Genomic DNA, 19,627 nt, shown 5'->3' with positions numbered 1-19,627 from the left:
AGTTTCTACTGTTAACTGAGTCTTTGTACCTCTGAAGATACAGATCTGTTCATGACTGGAAACATACTCCATAGTCAACCTGTGGTACTGAGGAAATATAGAAAAAATAATGATAAAATTTTTTAAAAGCTACTCAGTCTTGGTTCCTACATATAACTGCAATTTAATTTAATTAGGAGTCAGAAATATTTTTCTGTAAAAGGCCAGATAGAAATAGTTTCATTCTTGTGGAAAATATCTTCTGTGTCACAACTACTGAACTGTTCTGTTACAGTGTGAAAGCAATCATAGAAAACACTTAAATGAATGAATGTGGCTGTGTTCCTATAAACCTTTATTATGAAAACAGGCATAGGGACAGATTTGGCACATGGGCTGTATGTAACTTTCCTGACCCTTGGTGTTTTGGTGTATTTCATAGTCATACTTGTAACCATTAGGATTTTATCAAACTAGTAGTCCTTTCTTAAAAGAGAAGTCAGTTAATTTGTTACTCTATATTATGAAACACTGTGAATAATTAGATTTTAGTGGCTAATCTTATTCCCCAGCATTTTGATTATCAAACATGTGCTTCATTCTTGATGGAGTTACTTGAAACCTTCACATATGCAACTGTACTCCCCTCACCCCATTCCCTTACCTCTTTTACTTTCTTCAGCCTCACGTCTGTTGGTTCTTTTCCATGATTTATGTCCTCAGAATACGGACCTATTAATTGTCTAGACTGGATTTCCTAACATAAGTAAAAGCTTTTCTGTTGTTCATAGTCTCATATCTTATGTTCCAATGATTGAGGTGCTTACATGAGGACTTTGGGTTCACTGTGAATATTTAACATTTGCCACCCATATGTGGCTCTACCACTTGCTTCAGCCTCTGTGCCTCAGTTTTATTGCTTACTTATTCTTAGGATTAAATACTATATATACATATATAGTATTCTTAGAATAATGTCTTTTCCATACTGAGTACTCAGTGCTAGCTTTTCTTTCATGTAGCTATTTAGATAATATGTATATAAACTAAAAAATAGACAAAGAAGAGAAAAAAAATTCAGACTTGACTGATCCCATCAAAAAGACTGCAAAGAATACTGGATATGAATTTGTACATAAGAAATATTTGAATACTGACTTGACAGGTACTTAGTAAGAATCTTAAAGTTCATCTAGTTTGGGGTTTCTTGATCTAAGATCCATGATTTCCTAGAAATTGTAAAGGTAACACTGTATATGTGTGTACATGGGTGTGCACATGCACACACACATAAACATATGTGCATTTCTGTTTCCTGTCAGAGTGTTTGAGGCTTTCATAAGATCCTCACACAGTCTGAGTCTCAGAAAGGCTGAGCTCTACTTTCATAGTGAGCACCCTGTCAAGAGAAGAAACCTGCTTTCAATCTCAGCTCTGCTGCTCCTGACTTTTAGTGGGACTTTTATCAAGTCATTATCTCTAACCTCAGGCCTATGTTTTTTTCTCCTAAAATTGTTGCAAATATAAATATAGTTGTTGCACAATACTTTGAGAAAGCTATAGCCAGGGAGAGCAGTTGAGTGGTCTGCTCAAGAGAGAAAAGATACTATCAGATAGTTCCAGAACCCTGACACTCCGTCTTCTGAGACTTGCTCAGAGAACTGTTCTCTCAACATGGGGCACAGCTTTTCCTGACACAAAAATGACCAGTACTAAGACCAATCAATGGAGAAAGAACAGCCTTTTCAACAAATGGTTCCAGGACAACTTGACGTCCATATGGAAACAATGAATTCAGACCTCTAACCCAAACCATACATAAAAATTAAGTGAAGCTGGATTGAAGACCTAAATGTAAGAAACAAACATTCATCTAACCCTGAAATAGATGACTTTAAGATTCTTACTAACTACCTATCTTAGAATAAAATATAGGAGTAAATTTTCATGCTCGTAGGTTAAGCAAAGAATTCTAAGATAATGACACCAAAAACAGAAACAACAAAAGAAAATCTAGATGAATTAGTCCTTTACAGGACACCATTAAATGATAAATACATATACACCTTAACTTACACAATGTTGTTTCAGTTACAGCTCAGTAAAGCTAGAACATTTTACAGCTCAGTAAAGCTGTAAAAAGGTTAAAGACAGCTCTCATAATGGGAGAAAATTGCAAGTCATATATCTGATAAGAGATTTTTATCCAGAATATATAAAGAACCTTTACAACTCTCTCTCTCTCTCTCTCTCTCTCTCTCTCTCTCTCTCTCTATATATATATATATATATATATATATATATATATATAAATAATCATTAGGCAAATGAATATTAAAGGTACAATGAGAAAATGTGCATGCAGTCACAAAAGACTCCTAACAAAGGAAATCTTGAGAAAGAGAAACAAACCTGAAGGCATCACATGTCCTGCTTTCAAACTACATTACAAAACTATAGTAATCAAAACAGTATGGTATTGGCATAATCTGATAAGTGGAACAGAATGGAAAGCCCAAAAATAAACCCACATAGATGGTCAATTACTTTATGATGAAGAAGGCAAGAATATACAATGGGGAAAAGACAAAATATGTTGTTGGGAAATGTTGTCTCTTCAAAATATGTTGTTGGGAAAACTTGACAGCCACATGCAAAAGAATTAAACTGAACCACTATCTTATACCATACACAAAAATTAACTCAAATGGGTTAAAGACTGGAACTTAAAACCTGAAAGTGTAAAAACTCCTAGAAGAAAACATAGACAATAAGCTCCCTGACATCATTCTTGTTGATTTTTTTGGATTTAGCAAGAAAAGCAAAAATCAACAAGCAGGACTTCATCAAATTGAAAAGCCTCACAACAAAGGAAACTATAAACAAAATGAAAAGGCAACCTACAGAATGGGAGAAAATATTTGCAAATCATATATCTGATACAGAGTTAATATCCGAAAACTCATACAACTTAGTAGCAAAAAGACAACTCATTTTAAAATGGTCAGAGGAACTCAATAGACATTTTTTCAAAGAAGACATACAGATGGCCAACAGATACATGAAAAGATGCTCTACATCACTAATCCTCAGAGAAATGCAAATCAAATCTGCAATAAGATATCACCTCCCAATTGTTAGAATGGCTATTATCAAAACAACTAGAAATAACAGGTGTTGGTGAGGATGAGGAAGAAAGGGAATCCTTGTGTATTATTGGTGGGACTATAAATTGGTAAAACTACAATGGAAAAAAGCATGGAGTTTTTTAAAAAATTAAAAATAGAACTATTATATGATCTAGCAATTTCTAAGGAAACAAAAACACTCAAAAAGATATCTCCACCCCTATGTTCATTGCAGCATTATTTACAAAAGTCAAGATAATGGAAACAACCTAGTGTCAAACTAGGTGAATGGGTATAGCAGATGTCACACACACATACACACACACACACACACACATACACACATACATACAATGAAATATTATTCAGGCATAAAAGAGAACGAAGTTCTGCCATTTGTGACAACATGTATGGACCTTGATGGTATTATGCTAAGTGAAATAAGTCAGGCAAAGAAAGATACCATATGATCTTTCTTATGTGTGGAATCTGAAAGAAAAAAGGAGAAAAAAAAAAAAACCCCAAACTCACAGATACAGAGAACAGTTTGGTAGTTGCCAGAGGCAGAGGATTGGGAGTGGTGGGCAGTGGGTGAAATGGATAAAGGTGGTCAACTTCTAGTTATTAAATAAGTAAGTCATGGGATGTAATGTGCAGCATGGTGACTATAGTTAATTATACTGTATTATATATTTGAAAGGTACTAAGAGAGTAGATCTTGAAAGCTCTCATTACAAGAGAAAATTTTTTGGCTGTATAGTGATGGATGTTAACTAGACTTATTGTAATCATTTCACAATATATACATATATTGAGTCACCTTTTAGAGCTGAAACTAATACAATGTTATATGCCTCAATTATATCTCAATAATAAAAAATCACAATGAGCTACCACTTCACACCCACTAAGATGTCTGTAAACAAAAAGCAGCCTACAACAAGTGTGGGGTAATGTGTGGAGCAGTTGGAGGCCTCATTCATTGCTGGTGAAAATGTGAAATACTACAGCCACTTTGGAAAACAGTCTGACAGTTCCTCAAAGTGTTCAGTTCCTGAAACACAGTGTTAGAAAATGACTGTACTCCTAAGTACATGTCCAAGAGAAATGAAAGTGTGATACGTGAAAGAAGCCAGTCACAAAAGGCTACGTTTTATGATTCCATTGATAAAAATGTATAGAATGGGTAAGTGCATAAAGACAGAAAGTAGATTCATTGCTGTCAAGGCAGGCTGGGAAGATGGGAAGTGATTGCAAATGAGAATAGAGTTTATTTGGAGGTGACAAAAATGTTCTTTAATTAGATGGTGGTGATGATTCCCCAATGCTGTGAATATACTAAAACACTTGAGTTATGAACTTTAAAAGGGTGAATTTTATGGTATGTAAATTTTTTCACGGTTAACTTCTTAAAAAGAATAAAATAGCCTCAAATTGTGCTTTCTTGGATTTGAAAGATTATGGATGAAACATACTTTTTCCTGTTTATCTCATGGCTGCCATGTGATCTTTACTGACAGGTCTGGATGATAGGAGTTTAGTGGTCTGAGTCAGGTCCCTGATGAGCAGTCCTCTGAGTTCGTTAAATCCCTTGTGCATAGACAGACCTGTAGCTTCTGCTCAGGGACACTCAGGGCTGGGCAGTAATGAGGCAGTAACCTCACTCCCCTGAGAGAGGGGTTTTCCAGATGAAGGTTGATATAATTCAGGGAATCACCTTTCCATTGTGCCCTGCTATTTTTGGCCTGTAAATAAACCAATAAGAAAGGTTTTCAGCCTTATTATTTTAAGAGACTGGAATATTAGGTTCATTTGTTTATTGTGCTTAAATAATTAAAACAAAAAGCATGTCAGTCACATTTATTTTTAAAGAATCCATTTAAAAACTTCAAAACGTTGAGTTACTCCTTAACACCATCTATTAGAACTCTTTCCACTCAACATACATTAGCATTTTGCTCTGTTCAGGGTGTCACATATTTAACGGTTATGTACACTGTAATAAACTAAGAAGTCATTGTTCCATCTTAAAAATAGAAAATAAGGTAATTATTTTAAAAATCAACTGTGTTTGAATCAGAAATGAGAAAGGAAAAATCACTATGGACACAATGGAAAAACAAAGAATTATTAGAGAATACTATGAAAAATTATATGCTAACAAACTGGATAACCTAGAAGAAATGGGAAACTTTCTAGAAAAATACAACCTTCCAAGACTGATCAAGGAAGAAACAGAAAATCTGAACAGACCCATTACCAGCAATGAAATTGAACTGGTCATCAAAAAACTACCTAAGAACAAAACCCGTGGACCAGATGGCTTCACCACTGAATTTTATCAAACATTTAGTGAAGACTTAATACCCATCCTCCTTAGTTTTCCAAAAAGTAGAAGAGGAGGGAATACCCCCAAACTCATTCTATGAGGTGAGCATCACAATAATACCAAAACCAGGCAAAGACACCACAAAAAAAGAATATTACAGACCAATATCCCTCATGAACATAGATGCAAAAATACTCAACAAAATATTAGCAAACCAAATTAAAAAATACATCAGAAAGATCATCCATTATGATAAAATGGGATTTATTGCACAGATGCAAGGTTAGTACAATATTTGAAAATTCACCAACATCATACACATCAACAAAAAGGACAAAATCTCATGATCATCTCAATAGATGCGGAAAAAGCATTTGACAAAATATAACATCCATTCATGATAAAAACTCTCAACAAAATGAGTATAGAGGGCAAGTACCTCAACATAATAAATAAAGGCCATATATGACAAACCCACAGCCAACATCATACCTAACAGCGAAAAGCTGAAAGCTTTTCCTCTAAGATCAAGAACAAGACAAGGATGCCCACTCTCCCCACTTTTATTCAACCTAGTACTGGAGGTCCTAATGATGGCAATTAGACAACACAAAGAAATAAAAGAAATTCAGATTGTAAGGGAGACATTAGACTGTCACTGTTTACAGATAACATGATATTGTACATAAAAAATCCTAAAGAATCTACCCCAAAACTACTAGAACTAATAACTGAATTCAGCAAAGTTGCATGATATAAAATTAATACACAGAAATCAGTTGCATTCCTATATACTAATGATGAACTAGCAGAAAGAGAAATCAGGAAAACAATTCCATATATGATTGCATCTAAAAGAATAAAATACCTAGGAATAAACCTAACCAAGAAGGTGAAAGACCTATACTTTGAAAACTACAAGACACTCATGAGAGAAATTAAAGAAGATACCAGTAAATGGAAATACATCCTATGCTCATGGATACGAAGAATTAATATTGTTCAAAATGGCCATCCTGCCTAAAGCAATCTACAGATTCAATGTAATCCCTATCAAAACACCAACAGCATTCTTCAACTAGAACAAATAATTCTAAAATTTATATGGAACCATAAAAGACCCTGATTGCCAAAGCAATCCTGAGAAGGAAGAACAAAGCTGGAAGGATTGCACTCCCAAACTTCAAACTCTACTACAAAGCCACAGTAATTAAGACAATTTGGTACTGGCACAAGAACAGACCCATAGATCAGCAGAACAGCCTAGAGAGCCCAGATATAAACCCACACATATATGGCCAATTAATATATAATAAAGGATCCATAGATATACAATGGAGAAATGACAGTCTCTTCAACAAATGCTGTTGGCAAAACTGGACAGCTACATGTAAGAGAATGAAACTGGATTAATGTCTAACTCCATACATAAAAGTAAACTTGAAATGGATCAAAGCCCTGAATGTAATTCATGAAACCATAAAACTCTTAGAAGAAAACAAAGGCAAAAATCTCCTGAATATAAACATGATCAACTTTTTCCTGAACACATCTCCTTGGGTAAGGGAAACAAAATCAAAACTGAACAAGTGGGATTGCATCTATCTAAAAAGCTTCTGTGTGGCAAAGGACATCATCAGCTGAACAAAAAGGCATATTTGTAAATGACATATATGACAATGGTTAACATACAAAATATATAAAGAACTCACACACCTCAACAACAAAAAGCAAATAACCCAATTAAAAAATAGGCAGAGGATCTGAACAGACACTTCTCGAAAAAAGAAATTCAGATGGCCAATGGACACATGAAAAGATGCTCTACATCGCTAATTATCAGGGAAGAGCAAATTAAAACCACAAAGAGATATCACCTCACACCAGTTAAGATGGCCAACATCAAAAAGACAAGGAACAACAAATGTTGGCAAGGATGCGGAGAAAGGGGAACCCTCCTATACTGTTGGTGGGAATTTAAATTAGTTCAACCATTATGGAAAGCAATATGGATGTTCCTCAAAAAACTAAAAATAGAAATACCATTTGACCCAGGAATTCCACTCCTAGGGTTCTGAGTTGCAGGGATTTGCACTTTGAGAAACACTGCTCTACAGACATCAGTCTGGAATTAGGAGGTGATATGTATGGTTAAAGTGTTCTTCATTTCAACATAGATAATTTATATGTATTTCTTAAGGTATTTTCCAACCATTTGATGTTAGAGATAGATGACATCCACACTCTTGTTTTGCTATTAAAAAATATTTTATCACAAACATGACATTTCTAACTGTATGAAATTATAAAACATTACTGTCACTCCTGTCGAATCTTTGTTGGTATTACCTATTAATGCAGCACTGTTCTTTTCCTGCTGTTTTACAGATTTCTTTTGACCTGGCTGAATATACTGCAGATGTTGATGGAGTTGGCACTTTACGGCTCCTGGATGCAGTTAAGACCTGTGGCCTTATCAACTCTTTGAAGTTCTACCAAGCCTCAACAAGTGAACTGTATGGGAAAGTGCAAGAGATACCCCAGAAGGAGACCACTCCCTTCTATCCTCGGTCACCATATGGTGAGAAAGCATGCATGCAGCCTTGCATATGGGCTTCACTTTCTGTGGGCTTGGGGTATGTGTATGTTTCTGCTTTAATTCTGTACATGTTTCTCAGCTGAAGTCATTTGGGTGTGAGATTAGCATTAAGGTAGTCTAAAGTGATCAGACTTGTTGAGAAGCTTACCTTTATACATTGCTAATTCCAAGTATTTGCTGCCATTGCCTCAGGGTGAAATTACTACCTCACTTCACCGATCCACATTCATTCGATCCTTCCACACAGATTACTTTGAAAGGAAAATTAGACCCAACATGAATCTTTCTACAGAACTGTGTGAGATTGTGTGAGATGATAAGATTTCATGTTCGTTATTTCCCTCATGAGGTCTCTCTCAGATCAAACCCTTCAAACAAACAAAAAAGGTCTATTACATATTACAAATTTGTAAAAAAGTATTCATGAAAGACTTCAGTGATAAAGTTTTTAAGCAGCTAGAATATTAAGATTTGGTACTTTTCACTTTCTAATTCTTTAAAACTAAGAAATGGGAATAAGACCTAAGAAAGGTTAATTTGATATATTATATACATTATAACTGAATCAATTAGATTGTGAAAGAAAGAACTGTAGGTATAGAAAAAAATTCTTAAATATTTCCTCATGCAAAAGGAAATTCAAAGTATTTAGTTATTAACTGGCAAAGGAATGTTTGGCTTTTGATTAATATTTTTTTCTATCTTGATATATTACATATTCTAATTTTTGCAAGTTATTACTTGTTTAAGGTGAGTGACAGTCACTGTCTTTTATACTAATAAATATGTTTTATTTGCTTTTAAAAAAATATTCCAACAGGGGCAGCAAAACTCTATGCCTATTGGATTGTGGTGAACTTCCGTGAAGCATATAATCTCTTTGCAGTGAATGGCATTCTCTTCAATCATGAGAGTCCTAGAAGAGGTTAGTAAATATATTAATGGAGAAGAGAATTTCAGACTTCATCCACAATAAAAAGTTGTTATATTCTGAACATTGGGAGAAATTTCACATCTATTTTTAACTATTGTGAATGTCAGAAGTGGTAAATGAAGAAATGTAAATTCATCCTTAGTTGCTTACTAAATTTTGCGGTTTTTTTTTTTTTTTTTTGTGGGAAACCAAACACTGCTCCAATATTAGCATTTTCATTGAGCGGTCTTATTAAACATGTTTGCAACCTAAGTATTAGGAAGTTTTCATGTGACTGCGAAGGAATGACCAGTAAACTAATGCTTATTTCTGCAGGTCAAGCTTATTTGCATAGACTCAACTTATAGAATCTATGTAAGTTTTTACTTGGAGTTAACTGGATATTCAGTGCTCTTTGTTTACATTCCATGTATAATAGACATCCAGAAATTATTATTTTAAAATAAGTTTGAAATCAGTTCTTACATTTAGAATCATTAGCAGTTTTTTTCAGACAACCATATTTATTTACATTAAATAGCTGTTGAGACTCTTAGCAACATTGCTTGATCTCCTATTCCAAATATTAGGTTTTAAATAAGAATGTCTACTTTTATTTCTGATTTATTGATGCATGAGAAAATCTTTAAAAAGCATGGTACTCTTTACAAAGTAAAAATTATATGTATAATCTAACTTTAAGATGTTTTACTAAATTTCACTGTCATTTAGACTTTTAGCTCGAGAATAAATGAGTCGAGTGTTATAAGTTGTTTCATGCCCAACAAATAGTAATGCTTATAACTTTTTCAGTGAAATTTTATGGACTCTATAGCCACATAATTAAACCAACAAGTCATGAAGAAAGATTAAAATGGCAGATTTAGAAAGATATCTTTAGCATCAATACATTTTTATAGTTGCATAAGTTAAAAATTCCTATGATGGGCTGTTAAAGCATTAAGAACGCAGTTCACCATCTCTGTTGCCCAAAAGGAAAACAACAAGCAGCCAGAAACATTTCTTTAATTAAGTTTGTGGTTCTGGGTGTCCTTAATAAAGGGAAAAGGAAAAGGAAGATCTTAGCTATCCTTGCCTCCAGCACTTGATATACAGGAACTCAAGGAATCTGCTCAGCACATGACAATCTGTCCCTGCCTCTTTTGTTGCAAACATATTTATACACATTGTTTGTGTTTCTGTGCTTTTCCCTTCTCAACTTTTCCACCTGAAAAAAGATAATAAAAGTCAGTTGGTTTGGATCAGATTAGGATAGGGAGCAGCATTCTGTTGTAGAATGGAAAGATAAATTTAAGTATTTATTCGAAAGAGCTCTATTTGCATATCTCATAATGAGAAATAATTTTTGTCTTTGTCCATGTGAATCACTTTCTTTTTTAAAAAATTTGTTTTAAAATGAAGACTTCCTTTGAATTTAAAGGAAGAGTAAACCGTAGAGGGAGGGAATAAGGAGAAAAATAAGTCCCCTCCTTCTTACTGATTCCCAGCCCTGCCCTCAGGCCCACTATTAACACTCCTTCAGAAATGTTCCAAGTATCACTGTCTTAAACATACAAAAAAACAGTGCTATTTTATATATAATGTTCTGCATCTAGGGCTTTGTTAATTATTTATTAAAAACTTTACCTTGTGTACATTTTTTTTTACGTATCTGCAAGTAAGTGATACCTCATTTTTTCATTTATTATCAGATAATGAAAAATTATAGAGGTGTATGTGAAAATGATGTTATACTTAATTTGGTAAGAAATCTAATACTTAATACTGCATTTCTTGAAACTTTAAAATTAATTTTCATATTAAGTTTATCTGATAATAATATTGTTGTTTTGTCACAATTATTATTTTTCCAAGGAAATTCTTTGCCAGACTGAGAATTCCCTAGTAGTAGAACTGCACTGAATTCTTAAAACTTAAGCATCTAAAACAGTGCCTATCTGCTAATAAGCATTCAATAAAATTTTTAAATGAATGAATGAATATCTCATATTTTAGTAAAATTTTACCAACTTGAGAGATAGGCAATCTGAATTAGAGAACAATAGGAACTTGTAGGATAGTTTTATTTAAATACATGTTCTACGGATACAATGCATATAGTAATAAAAGGTAAACTATTTTGAAGTAAAGACAGTCTGATATACTTTAATAAATACATAAAATCCATTTTTAATTAATCTTAGTTGTACACCTATAATTGCTGTAGTACTTTGATTTTAAGTAAGGTTTCTTAATATTGAGCATCGGTCCTCTTTTGCTGTTATCACCAGGAGCAATATTCCTTCTATAGATAGTACATTGGTAAACCTCAATCTAGCCCACAATATATAGTTACAAGTGCCCAATGAATAGAGCCCAAAATGATGCAGCTTTTTTAGGGACATGAACTTTTTCTCTAATGAAAAATAATTGACAAGGCCCCTTTTGGCTGCAGAAATAACATACCATGAGAATTTCCGACTTTTAAGTATGGAAGAAGTATTTTTTAATATAAAGATATTATAGACCAGAACTTGGTAAACTGTGGCTCTTTGGCCAAACACAGCCCACCAGACCATTTTTGTAAATAAAGTTTTATTGGAACACAGCCATACCCATTTGTTTACATATTGTCTATGGTGCTTTCACAGCTGAGTCCTGTAGCCTGCAAAAATTGACTGAACCTGTAAGAAAACATTTGCTTGCCTAGTGTAGAATAATTAGATACTCAACATCAGGAAACCTCCCATTAGGTTTAATATGGGTTTCTCCCAAGATAGCAGGATAGTCTAATGGAAAGGTTTCCAATAAACATTAAAGTCAAAGGGAGTCAATAGTTAACCCATCCGTAAACAGAATTCCTCAAGTGCTTTGGTCAGTTGGGATTCTGTTGTGCTTTACTGAACTACTGAGGTGTGGAACCAAATAAACTAGTTCTTGACCCAAGTCCTCTTGCACATAAACCCTACTCCCAAGTTGGACACTTTTTCATTATGTTTTTGACTATATTATGTCTTTTCTCCATTCCAATCCTTTGTGGTTTCCTAAGTATGCTTGTTTTGTTACAAGAAGACTATACACCCTAAATATAGTTGAGATCACCTGTGGTTGGCACCTAATTAACAGGTGGAAATGATTGATGCAGAGATTAAAGCCAACGATCCAAGGATTTGTCTCCTTTAGTCAGCCATCTAGTCATTCAGTTAAGGCAGGATGATTGATATGCTCCCGCTTTACGCTTGCTTTTTATAAAATGGAGGTATGTTAGTAATATTTACTACAAATTATTAGTGAATATTACTGAAAATTCTATAACTGTGTATCCACCAAGACCCAAAAAAATGTATGGATTATCATATGTTCTGTGGATAACTACTACTGTGTATTCACAGATATTAACAAGGTGCTTGTATTCGTAAGTACTCAACTTTTTAAAATAAAAGTGTGCTTTTTTAAACTAAAAGAGTAGTTGCTTTATGAATTAATTGCACAAAGCTATTCACATATCTGAAAATGTTTTTCCTCTATTGTTTCTCTAAACTTGTAGTTTATCTGATTGTTTCACTTACATGTCTCTATGTATATGTACATAAACAGTGTTCTGTTGCCACAAATGTGGCTATGGTGACACCTTTCTGTTGGAAATACAGATTTATATGTTCTTTATTTAGGAGGTTAAAGCTGCTTATTGTCTAGAACTATGAAATTTCTAGTGGGGAAAATGTTATGTGCTTTTGTTGCTAAGTTCTTTGAAAGGCTAACTAGTTATTAAGGCTCTGTTGGTATAAAGCTGTTAAATATAAATTAAACTGTGGAAAAAATTCTTATATTACTTTAAAGTAAGCTTGTGAATAAGGATATTCAAATATATTCTTTATCATGAATAAAATCCACTCCTAAATATAAGATTATTCTACAAACCAGAACATTAAAAGCAAGCCTATTAGGAAGGCTAAGGGTAATATTTCTAGTTACTTATTTTTTATTACTTTAGAAGATAAAGTAACAGAATACCTGTTATTCATCACCTGGATAATTAGACCATTTTGCTAAATATGTTTTACACTTATATCAGCAGACTACTTTCACTTGTCACAAATGCAAATTTGTTGGCCTTTAAAAAAATTATAAATGCAACATTAAGTTAATGTAAATAAAATAATATATTGCAAATAAACATTTTATATGATCATTAAGAGGGAACAAAAAAGAGAGATGTGACCTTCTCATTTCAGAAGATAAAAAAATCAAATGATCAAATTAAACTTAACTAGGTTTCCTGGCTTTGAGGACTGTAGCCATTGTGACAAAAGGTGATGTGCACATATTGAGTGTTCTTTTTTTTTAATGTGACTTTTACATTTTCAGTACAAGTGAAGAATTGGTCTCTTAAGTTCTTACAGCTAAGGAATGGTGTAAGTTTCTGAGAGACTTCTGAGACTGTATGCTTGAGGAGAAAGCTCAAACCACGAGGGTGCTCTCTGAAATTTCTCTGTTCTCTGGTGTCAGCAGGTGGGGCTCAGTGTTTCCCAGGTCATGGCAGTGGGGTCCATTGAATTTTTTTTTCATTCATTCATTTATTCAACCCACATTTTATTTTTACATTTGCTTTTATTAAGGTATTATTGATATACAATCTTATGAAGGTTTCACATGAAAAAACAATGTGGTTACTACATTGACCCATACTATCGAGTCCCCACCCATACCCATTGCAGTCACTGTCCATCAGTGTAGTAAGATGCCACAGATTCACTGTTTGCCTTCTCTGTGCTACACTGTCTTCCCTGTGACCCCTCAATACCATGTGTACTAAACATACCCCTCAATCCCCATCTCTCACCATCCCAACCCGCCCTCCCATACCCCTGCCCTTTGGTAACCACTAGTCCCTTCTTGGAGTCTGTGAGTCTGCTACTGTTTTGTTCCTTCACTTTTGCTTCGTTGTTACACTCCACAAATGAGGGAAATCATTTCATACTTGTCTTTCTCCACCTGGCTTATTTCACTGAGCATAATATCCTCCAACTCCATCCATGTTGTTGCAAATAGTAGGATTTATTTCTTCCTTATGGCTGAATAGTATTCCATTGTGTATATGTACCACCTCTTCTTTATCCATTCATCTACTGATGGACACTTAGGTTGCTTCCATATCATGGCTATTGTAAAAAGTGCTGCTATAAACATAGGGGTGCATCTGTCTTTTTGAATCTGAGAACTTGTATTCTTTGGGTAAATTCCAAGGAGTGGAATTCATGGGTCAAATGGTATTTCTATTTTTAGTTTTTTGAGGAACCTCCATATTGTTTTCCATAATGGTTGAACTAGCTTACATTCGCATCAGCAGTGAGGGTTCCCTTTTCTCAGCATCCTCGCCAGCATTTGTTGTTCTTTGTCTTTTCGATACTGGCCATCCCTACTGGTGTGAGGTGATATCTCATTGTGGTTTTAATTTGCACTTCCCTGATAATTAGCGATGTGGAGCATCTTTTCATGTGTTTGTTGGCCATCTGAATTTCTTATTTGGAGAATTATCTCTTCATATCTTCTGCCCATTTTTTAATCAGGTTATTTGCTTTTTGGGTGTTGAGGCATGTGAGTTCTTTATATATTTTGGATGTTAACTCCTTGCCAGATATGTTATTTACAAATATATTCTCCCATACTGTAGGATGCCTTTTTGTTCTGCTGATGGTGTCCTTTGCCGTACAGAAGCCTTTTAGTTTGATGTAGTCCTGTGTGTTCATTTTTGCTTTTGTTTCCCTTGCTCAAGGAGATGCGTTCAGGAAGAAGTCACTCATGTTTATATTCAGATGATTTTTGCCTGTGTTTTCTTTAAGAGTTTTATTGTTTCATGACTTACATTCAGGTCTTTGATCGAGTTTACTTTTGTCTATGGGGTTGAACAGTAATCCAGTTTCATTCTCTTGCATGTAGCTGTCCAGTTTTGCCAACACCAGTTGTTGAAGAGGCTGCCATTTCCCCATTATATATCCGTGGCTCCTTAATCATATATTAATTGATCATATATGGTTGGGTTTATATTTGGGCTGTCTAGTCTGTTCCATTGGTCTATTGTTCTGTTCTTGTGCCAGTATCAAATTGTCTTGATTACTATGGCTTTATAGTAGAGCTTGAACTTGGGGAGTGTAATTCCCCCAGCTTTATTCTTCCTTCTCAGGATTGCTTTGACTATTTGGGGTCTTTTGTGGTTCTATATGAATTTTAGAACTATTTGCTCTAGTTTGTTGAAGAGTGCTATTAATATTTTTATAGAGATAGCATTGAATCTGTAGATTACTTTAGGCAGGATGGCCATTTTAACAATATTAATTCTTCCTATCTAAGAGAACAGGATGTGTTTCCATTTATTGGTATCTTCTTTAATTTCTCTCATGAGTGTCTTGTAGTTTTCAAAGTATAGGTCTTTCACTTCCTTGGTTAGGTTTATTCCTAGGTATTTTATTCTTTTTGATGCAATTGTGAATGGAATTGTTTCTCTGATTTCTCTTTCTGTTAATTCATCATTAGTGTGTAGGAATGCAACAGGTATCTGTGTATAGATTTTGTATCCTGCAACTTTGCTGAATTCAGATGTAAGATCTAGTAGTTTTGGATTGGATTCTTTAGGGTTCTTTATGTACAATATCATGTCATCTGCAAACAGAGACAGTTTTAATTTCTTCCTTACCAGTCTGGATTCCTTGTATTTCATTGTGTTGTCTAATTGCAATGGCTAGGACCTCCAGTACTATGTTGAATAAAAGTGGGGAGAATGGGCATCCTTGTCTTGTTTCTGATCTTAATGGAATGGCTTTCAGCTTCTTGCTGTTAAGTATGATGTTGACTGTGGGTTTGTTCTACATGGCCTTTATTATATTGAGGTACTTGCACTCTATACCCATTTTGTTGAGAGTTTTTATCATGAATGGATGTTGAATTTTGTCAAATGCTTTCTCAACATCTATGGAAATGATCATATGGTTTTTGTCCTTTTTGTTGATGTGGTGTATGATGTTGATGGATTTTCTAATATTGTACCATCGTTGCATTCCTGGAATAAATCCTGCTTGATAATGGTGAATTATCTTTTTGATGTATTTTTGAATTTGGTTTGCTAATATTTTGTTGAGTATTTTTGCATCTATGTTCGTCAGGGATGTGGGTCTGTAATATTCTTTTTTTGTGGTCTCTTTGCCCAGTTTTCGTGTTAGAGTGATGCTGGCCTCATAGAATGATTTGGAAGTATTCCCTCTTCTTCTACTTTTTGGAAGACTTTAAGGAGGATGCATATTAAGTCTTCACTGAGTGTTTGATAAAATTTAGTGGTGAAGCCATCTGGTTCAGGGGTTCTCTTCTTAGCTAGTTTTTTGATTACCAATTCAATTTCCTTACTCATAGTTAGTCTATTCATATTTTCTGTTTCTGAGTCAGACTTAAAAGGTTGTATTTTTCTAGCAATTTGTCCATTTCTTCTAGGTTATCTAGTTTGTTAGCATATAATTTTTCATAGTATTTTCTCATAATTCTTTGTATTTCTGTGATGTCCATAGTGATTTTCCCTTTCTCATTTATGATTCTGTTTATGTGTGTAGACTCTCTTTTTTTCTTGGTAAGTCTGGCTAGAGGTTTGTCTATTTTGTTTATCTTCTCGAAGAACCACCTCTTGCTTTCATTGATTCTATTGTTTTATTCTTCTCGATTTTATTTATATATGATCTAATCTTTATTATGTCCCTTCTTCTACTGACTTTGAGCCTCATTTGTTCTTCTTTTCCTAGTTTCATTAACTGTGAGTTTAGACTGCTCATATGGGATTAATCTTCTTTCCTGAGGTAGACCTGTATTGCAATATACTTTCCCCTTATCATGGCATTTGCTGCGTCCCACAGATTTTTCAATTTGAATTATTGTTGTCATTTGTCTCCATATATTGCTTGATCTCTGTGTTTATTTATTCATTGATCCATTGGTTATTTAGGAGCATGTTGTGAAGCCTCCATGTGTGGGTGTGATTTTTCATATTCTTTGCGTAATTTATTTCTAGTTTCTACCTTTTGTGGTCTGAGAAACTGGTTGGTACAATTTCCATCTTTTTTAATTTCCTGAGGCTCTTTTTGTGGCCTAGTATATGATCTATTCTTGAAAATGTTCCATGTGCACTTGAAAAGAGTGTGTATTCTGTTGCTTTTGGGTGTAGAGTTATGTAGATGTCTGTTAGGTCCATCTGCTCTAATGTGTTGTTCAGTGTCTCTGTGTTCTTACTTTTTTTCTGCCTGTTGATCTGTCCTTCAGAGTTAGTGGTGTGTTGAAGTCTCCTAGAGTGAATGCATTGCAGTCTATTTCCCCTTTTAATTCTGTTTGTATTTGTTTCACATATGTAGGTGCTCCTGTGTTGGGCGCATAGATATTTTTAATGGTGATATCTTCTTGTTGGATTGATCCTTTATCATTATGTAATGTCCTTCTTTGTCTCTTGTGACTTTCTTTGTTTTGAAGTCTAGTTTGTCTGGTGCAAGTACTGCAACTCCTGCTTTTTTCTTTGTATTAGTTGCATGAAATATCTTTTTCCATCCCATCACTTTTAGTCTGTGTATGTCTTTGGGTTTAAAGTGATTCTCTTATAGGCAGCATATAGATAGGTCTTGTTTTTTTAATCCATTCAGTGACTCTATGTCTTTTGATTGGTGAATTCAGACCATTTACATTTAGGGTGATTATCAATTGGTGTGTACTTATTGCCATTGCAGGCTTTAGATTCGTGGTTACCAGAGGTTCAAGATTAACTTCCTTACTATCTAAGAGTCTAACTTAACTCACTTAGTACACTACTACAAACACAATCTAAAGGGTTTTTTTCCTCCTCCTTTTACTTCTTCCTCCATTCTTTATATGTTAGGTATCATATTCTGTACTCTTCTTCTATCCCTTGACTGCCTTTGGGGATATCTGAATTAATTTTACATTTGCTTAGCACTTAACTGTTTTACTTTTTTTAATGTGGTTTTATTACTTCTGGTGACAGCTATTAAACCTTACGAACACTTCCATCTGTAGAAGTCCCTCCAAAATACACTGTAGGACTGTTTGTGGGAGCTAAATTCTATCAGCTTTTGCTTATCTGGAAATTATTTAATCACTCCTTCAAATTTAAATGATAATCTTACTGGGTAAAGTATTCTTGGTTGGCTCTGTTTCATTGCATTAAATATATCATGCCACTCCCTTCTGGCTGGTTAAGTTTTGTTGAGAAATCTGATGATAGCTTGATGGGTTTTCCTTTTTATGTGATCTTTTTTCTCTCTCTAGCTGCTTTTAAAAGTCAGTTCTTATCCTTGATCTTTGCCATTTTAATTACTATATGTCTTGGTGTTGTCTTCCTTGGGTCCCTTGTGTTGGGAGATCTGTGCACTTCCATAGCCTGAGAGACTATCTCCTTTCTCAGATTGGGGAGGTTTTCAGCAATTACCTTCTCAAAGACATTTTCTATCCCTTTTTCTCTCTTCTTCTTCTGGTACCTCTATAATGCAAATGTTGTTCCGTTTGGATTGGTCACACATTTCTCTCAATATTCTTTCATTCTTAGAGATACTTTCTTCTCTCTGTGCCTCAGCTTCTTTGTATTCCTCTTTTCTAATTTCTGTTTCATTTATCATCTCCTGCACCAGATCTAATCTGGTTTTAAAACCTTCCATTGTGTGTTTCATTTCTGATACTATGTTCCATAATGACTGGATCTCTGACTGGAATTCATTCCTGAGTACTTGAATGTTTTTCTTTACCTCCGTGAGCATGTTTATGATTTTGATTTTGAAATCTCCTTCAGGAAGATTCATGAGGCTGTTTTCATTTGACTCTTTCTCTGGTGTATGTATGATTTTGCTTTGAACCAGTTTCCTTTGACATTTCATATTTGTATGTGGCTCCCTCTAGTGCCCAGAATCTCTACTCTCTGGAGCTGCTCAGCCCCTGGAGCAATGTCAGGGCTCTCAGGGGAGTGGTGTTGGTTCCTGGGGGGTAGAAAGAGCTGTTTCCTGCTTCCTGACTGCTATGCCTGTCTCCGCTGCCAGAATCAGTGGACCGAGCACACAGGTATCAGCCTCTGTGCTTTGCATTTGTAGCTGCTGTAGGTGTTGTTTCCCTCTGGCTGGCCTAACGCTAGGGCAGGGTTTTCCGGTGTGTGAACCCAGTGCCGGCTGGCTGGAAGGCAGGCGCAGCAGGCTGCATGTCATGGAGTGGGGCCTTGGAGCTGCATTGCCAGCCATGGGTCTGGAGCCCCTGAAGATCGTGCAATTTCCCAACCTGCTGGGCAGAGTGGCCCCAGACAATTTTGTCTACCTGTCCTTTCTCCTGAGCAGTAAGCTCTATGCAATCGTTGCCCCTTTAGCAGCCCTTTAGCTCCTAGTAAGTCTCTCAGACTGCCTGCCTTTCTTTTGTCACAGAGCAGCCAGATATGAATCCCTGTTTTCTATAAGCATCTGGAATCTCAGTCTCTCCAGGTATTCTGCCTGTCTTAGCTTTCCAACCCCCTTAATCACCAGAGCACCATGAAATGTAAGTTTGTGCTCCCAGAGAAGATCTCTAGAACTAGGTGTTCAGTAGTCCCAGGCCTCCACTCTGTCCCTGCTCCGTTTTCCTTCCTCCAGTCAGTGAGCTGGGGTGGGGGAAGATATTGG

At 35.1% G+C, this 19,627-nt stretch overlaps 1 protein-coding gene across 1 annotated transcript in view; it reads left to right on the top strand.

Moving 5' to 3' along the window:
- Positions 1–19,627, top strand: part of GMDS (GDP-mannose 4,6-dehydratase) — a 703,979-nt gene that overhangs the window by 353,413 nt on the left and 330,939 nt on the right. Inside the window, exons 5-6 of the mRNA XM_037011686.2 lie at positions 7,825–8,017; positions 8,856–8,960. Coding sequence (XP_036867581.1) covers positions 7,825–8,017; positions 8,856–8,960 — 298 coding nt within the window. The remainder of the gene's footprint in view (positions 1–7,824; positions 8,018–8,855; positions 8,961–19,627) is intronic.

This window comes from Manis javanica, chromosome 16 (genome assembly GCF_040802235.1).
Source record: "Manis javanica isolate MJ-LG chromosome 16, MJ_LKY, whole genome shotgun sequence".
Classification (NCBI taxonomy): Eukaryota; Metazoa; Chordata; class Mammalia; order Pholidota; family Manidae; genus Manis; species Manis javanica.
This window is presented reverse-complemented; position numbering and strand designations above follow the sequence as displayed.